This window comes from Salvia hispanica, chromosome 1, assembly GCF_029641045.1.
Source record: "Salvia hispanica isolate PSC_SH4W2 chromosome 1, Shi_PSC_v1, whole genome shotgun sequence".
Classification (NCBI taxonomy): domain Eukaryota; kingdom Viridiplantae; phylum Streptophyta; class Magnoliopsida; order Lamiales; family Lamiaceae; genus Salvia; species Salvia hispanica.
The window spans coordinates 41,371,134-41,377,117 of NC_142692.1; the positions used below are offsets into that span (position 1 = coordinate 41,371,134).

The window sequence follows — 5,984 nt, forward strand, 5'->3', positions numbered from 1 at the left end:
TTGATGAAGAAATCTTGAAGAAAAGTAGAAGAAAATTTGGAGAGAGTGGGGGAGAGAATTTCGAAAATAATGAGGAGTGGGGCGGCGGTTTTTCTGATGATTTAGGTTTAGGATTTCTCTCCTATTTATAGAGGTTAAGATATACTCCAACAATTAAATAATAAAAGATTTGGAGAGATTTGTTTGTTGAAGATGGCGTTAATTCTAGTGAGAATTAAGGGGGATTCGAAAATTATAGGCTATTTAATTAGCCTATGATTTAAATTCAAATATTTCACGGAGTAGAATAATATATCACGGAGTAGAATAAATAATTAAATCTTCCCAATTTAAAAGGAAAAGTGCATGACTTTTGATTCCTTAGAAGGAATTTAATTTATATCCTAATTTAATTAGGATATGGCAAGATCTTCTTAGATTTGGCAAGATATGCTAGGATATTCTAGCATATTTATATTTATTCATGGAAGAGAATAAATAAGAGATCAAATAATATAATAACTAATTTCTCCCTCCCTTCTAGATGAGATTTTCGAAAATCTCATGGATATCAAAGGTGGTGTTTTTCGAAAATTCCATGATGGAATTAAAGTATAATCGGACTTTGGATTTAATTTGGATAATTATCCCAAACAAATAATTAAATCCAAGAAATAATAGGATTCCTTCTCCAATAATAATGATGGCCGAAAATTCCACACATTTAAATAATGCTCCTATTAAATTCTCACTCATCCCTTAGGAAAATAATTCCCCACAATTATATTACTCCGCATCAAATATTCACACTCAATTCAATCATTTCTTTTCTTCCTCTTCTTTTTCTCAACGCATTGCCCTTTCAACGGCCACGTCATATTTTCCACATCTTTGACTATTCAATAGCCACGTCAACATTTCAATAAGTTGACTATTCAACTCAATCTCAATTCTCATAAGCAATTAGGTCACAAAGACTCCATGTAATTAATTACTCATCAAATAATTCACATATCATAGCATTTAAGGCATTTAATGCAAAAATTTTATAACCCAAAAATTAGGGTTTGAGAAAGTGGGGCGTTACATTCCACCACCCTTAAAAGAAATTTTGTCCCGAAATTTGGTACCTCATGGAAAAAGTTCCGGGTACAGTTCCATCATCTTGTCTTCAAACTCCCACGTGGCTTCTTCATATTCGTGGTTCCTCCATAGTACTTTCATACTAGCAATGGATTTATTTCTCAAATTCTGAACCTTTCGGTCCAAGATCATTTGGGGTCTCTCTTCATAGCTCAAGTCGGAATTCAACGCGACTTCTTCGTAGTGAATCACGTGCTTCGGATCGAACACATTTTTTCGCAACTGCGATACGTGAAAGACGTTGTGCACATTTCCAAGACTTGGCGATAGCGCCAATCGATAGGCTACGGGTCCTATTCCTTCTAGAATTTCGTAAGGCCCGATAAAACGTGGTTTCAATTTTCCTTTAACACCAAAACGTGTTATCCCTTTCGACGGGGACACTTTAAGAAAAACTTTATCACTGGCTTGAAATTGTAAGTCGGTTCGTCGGACGCCAGTGTATGACTTCTGTCTATCCTGGGCCTCCTTTATTCTCACACGAATTTGTCGAACGACTTCAACCATCTCTTCGACCGCATCGGGTCCTAGCACCCGTCGCTCTCCAACTTCATCCCAGTAGAGCGGCGATCTACATTTTCTTCCGTATAAGGCTTCATATGGCGCCATGTTGATTGTTGCTTGGAAGCTGTTATTGTAAGCAAATTCAATTAGCGGTAGCACGGTCTCCCAACTTCCACCGTGGTCGAGTATCACAGCTCTCAACATATCTTCGAGGGTTTGGATCGTCCTCTCGGATTGCCCATCGGATTGCGGGTTAAACGCTGTGCTAAAATTCAATCGTGTTCCAAGCTCGCGCTGTAGACTAATCCAAAATTTCGATGTGAACTTCGGGTCACCATCGGACGTAATTGTCACTGGGACTCCGTGCAATCGCACGATCTCCTTTATGTAGATCCGAGCCAGCTTGCTCGATCCATGAGTTACCGGAATCGGTATGAAATGCGCACTCTTGGTAAGTCGATCTATAATCACCCAGATTGTGGTGTTCCCATTTAGGGTCTTCGGCAAGGCCGTCACAAAATCCATGGCGATGTGCTCCCATTTCCCCTCGGGTATCTCCAATGGTTGTAATTTTCCATGTGGTCGTTGATGTAATGCCTTCACCTGTTGGCAGGCTAAGCAACGTTCCACAAATGCCGCAATATCTCTCTTCATGCCATTCCACCAAAAGGACTTTTTCAAGTCTTGGTACATCTTCGTGCTTCCAGGGTGGGCAGTGGATGGAGTTTCATGAGCTTCGCTCATGATCTCGTTCTTAAGTTCCTCGTTGTTTGGCACGCACAACCTTCCTTCAAAGGTGAGGGCGTTGTCGGACTCCTCACTAAATTTTCCGGATTCACCGGTTCTCACTTCAATTCGGATTTCCTCTAATTCCGCATCCATCCGTTGCGCTGCAACGATTCTCGTTTTCAGATTCGGTTTAACCACCAAAGTGGCAATTCGCTCTTCCACTGTTTTGGGTGCTCTTATCACTTCTAATCGCATTTTGCTAAATTCTCGTATCAAGCTCTCCTCTTCCGTTAGAAAAGTAGCTATTTGCGAATGATCTCCGCGGCTCAAAGCATCTGCCACTACATTTGCTTTGCCGGGGTGGTAGTTAATGCCACAATCGTAGTCCTTCACTAGTTCAAGCCATCTTCGTTGTCGCATATTCAAGTCTCTCTGCTCGAAGAAGTACTTTAAGTCTTGTGGTCCGTAAAGATTTCACATCTAACTCCGTAGAGATGATGCCTCCAAATCTTTAGGGCATGTACCACTGCTGCTAACTCCAAATCGTGTGTTGGGTAGTTCAACTTGTGTGGTCTTAACTGTTGTGACGCGTAGGCGATCACCTTGTTGTTTTGCATCAACACGCATCCTAGTCCAACCTTCGAAGCATCGGTGTAGACTACGTAATTCACTCCAGACTCGGGCACAGCTAAAACTGGCGCGGTGGTCAATTTCTCCTTCAAGAGTTGAAAACTCGCTTCACACTCTGGGGTCCAATTCACCTTGACTCTCTTCTTAAGTTGTTGCGTCATTGGTCTCGCTATCTTAGAGAATCTTTCAATGAATCTTTGGTAGTTTCCTGCCAATCCTAGGAAACTCCGAATTTCGTTTGGTGTTGAAGGCGACTTCCATTGTTGTACCGCCTCAACCTTGGCGGGTCCACTCGGATTCCTTCTGCCGACACAATGTGTCCTAGAAAATTCACTTCCTTCAGCCAGAATTCACACTTGCTGAATTTGGCGTACAACTTCTCGGTCCTTAATGTCTCCAACGTGATTCGTAGGTGCTCCTCATGCTCCTTCTCGTTCTTTGAGTAGACTAGCACGTCATCTATAAAGACTAAAACGAATTTATCCAAGTACGGATGGAATATTCGATTCATCAAATCCATGAACACCGCTGGGGCATTCGTCAATCCAAACGGCATCACCACAAACTCGTAGTGGCCATATCTTGTGCGAAACGCATTCTTGGGTATATCCTCCCTTCGCACTCGTAGCTGATGATATCCGGACCTCAAGTCCATCTTCGAAAACACGCCTGCTCCTCGAAGTTGATCGAACAAGTCATCTATCCTCGGCAGTGGATACTTTTTCTTTAGGGTCAATTTGTTCCACTCCCTATCTATAGTCGATACACATCCTCATTGATCCATCCTTCTTCTTTACAAAAAGTACTGGTGCGCCCCATGGTGAGACGCTAGGCCTAATAAAACCTAGGTCCATGAGTTCCTGGAGTTGTATCTTTAATTCCTCCAACTCTTTTGGCGCCATTCGATATGGTGCCTTTGATACGGGTGCGGCTCCCGGTTCAAGGTCAACCGTGAACTCCGATTGTCGATCCGGCGGTGGTCCAGGTAACACTTCTGGAAAAACGTCGGGAAATTCTTGCACAACAGCAACATCTTCCATCTTCTTCTCGTCCTTCTCCTCTCCATGGAGGTAGACAAGATAAGCAGTTCGCCCCTTTCTCATCATTGCGGTCGCTTGAAGCGCGGATATGATGGCGGTTCGCCGATTCATCGAGATTCCATGGTATATGATGGGTTCGCTTCCCGGAGCTTGTAGAGATATCTGCCTCTCCTTACAACGAATCGTCGCGAAGTTCGTTGTCAGCCAGTCCATTCCCAAGATTATATCGATATCCTCCATTTTTATGACTCGCAAGTCATGAGCAACTATCTTAAGTTCTCCCATAACAATTTCTACGTTCGAGCACGTTCTAGATATTTCTATCATTCCTCCTATTGGTGAGGACACCATCATTCTACGTTCAGATTCGCTAGTAGGCAAACTCAAAGTGCGCACACATAATTCAGATATAAACGAGTGCGATGCGCCCATGTCAAACAACACAACAACAGGGGTGTTGAGAATTTTGCCCATACCTGTCAAATTTCCTTTCCCATGATCCTCTTGTTCCTTCTTCGGCTTCTTCTGTTCCAGCGCGAACGCTCTAGCTTGGGGAGGAAGTCTGGGGTGGTGAGGTTGTTGTTGCCGTGACGATGAGTCACGATTTCCTCCCGATTCATTCGGCGGTGTCCTCGCCGGTTGACGGGATCCCTGATCGTTCCGTCTCGATCCTGATCCTATCTTGTTACTCGGACACTCCCTAGAGAAGTGACCGTTTCCTCTACAAGTGTAGCACTTGATCACGTTCTGATATCGGCATTCTCCAAAATGGTACTTAGAGCACACATTGCATTGTGGTGCCCTCGGTCGGTAGTCTCCTCTCTGGCTAGACGTGCGCTGCCCTCATTCGTACTGGGACCGATGCTGGCTCGACTGGTGCCGTTTTCCATCGTGTGAAGTTCTAGGCTCATCCCACTCCCGTTTCTCTCTGGAGTAGTGCGGTGGGGGCAAAGACGAGGTAGTGTTCTCCTTAGCTTTCTCCTTAGGCATTGCTGCCTCAATATCTAGCGCAAGTGCTAATGCTTCGGTGTAGGGGAGTCTCCCTCGGCTGGCCAACGACATTCTTATCTCGGGTTTCAGTCCCTCACGGAATTTGTCAGACAACTTCTCGTCAGTGTCGACTTGATCGGGGGCGTACCGGGTCATGCTGTTGAATGCTCGATCGTACTCGGTCACCGTCATGCGTCCTTGAGTCAGATTGTGGAACTCCGATGCCTTTGCTTTCCGATAGCTCTTCGGCACATACTTGTTGTATATTTCCGTCTTGAAACCTTCCCACGTCATCGCCTCTACTTGGTCTCGTGGCATAGTCTTCGTTCTAGTATCCCACCAAAAGTCGGCTGCCTCAGTCAGCTGATGGGTCACACAACTCATGCGTTCTCTATCGTTGCATCTCAAAATCGCAAAGATGCGCTCTATTGCCCGGATCCAAGATTCAGCCTTGGCCGGTTCTCCCAATCCATCAAACACAGACGGCTTTTGCTCCAAGAATAGTTTCACGATTTCTCGATCGACCGGAGGCGGCGGAGGCGGAGGAGGTGGAGGATGCGGAATTGGTTGTGACACGCTGTCCTCTTCCTCTGTTTGAGGGGTTGGTTCTCGGTGGCGTCTTGGTGGCATTCTGATTTTTCAACACAAAATATTCCCATAATTCTAACAATAGTCACGTGGTATAGTTGAACAACAAGGTTCATGGGTCAATTGTTTTAGAATATATGGCCAAGCTCAAGATATAAAAAATTCGTCATGTAGACGGATTGCAAAGAGTAGTGTCAATCAACATTGTTACCAAAAATTGGCTGCGTCAAGGTTATCAAAAGATCAATGTTTCCATATCATCAAGGTAATTGCACTTAAGAAGCAGTCGTACAATTTAAGTGGCGATTACAGGGCGCCATAAGGTATTCAAAAATGGTGGTGCGATAAGAGGCATGATGTGATGGCGTGATAACATAGTGA

General features: G+C 44.2%; 1 protein-coding gene across 1 annotated transcript; it reads right to left on the minus strand.

Annotated features, from left to right (window-relative positions):
- Window positions 1-4,868: 4,868 nt before the first annotated feature.
- On the minus strand, window positions 4,869-5,645 carry LOC148933821 (uncharacterized). The gene has a single exon (XM_089061664.1). It carries the CDS (start codon window positions 5,643-5,645, stop codon window positions 4,869-4,871), a length of 777 nt encoding a protein of 258 aa, XP_088917790.1.
- Between the last annotated feature and the right edge of the window lie 339 nt (window positions 5,646-5,984).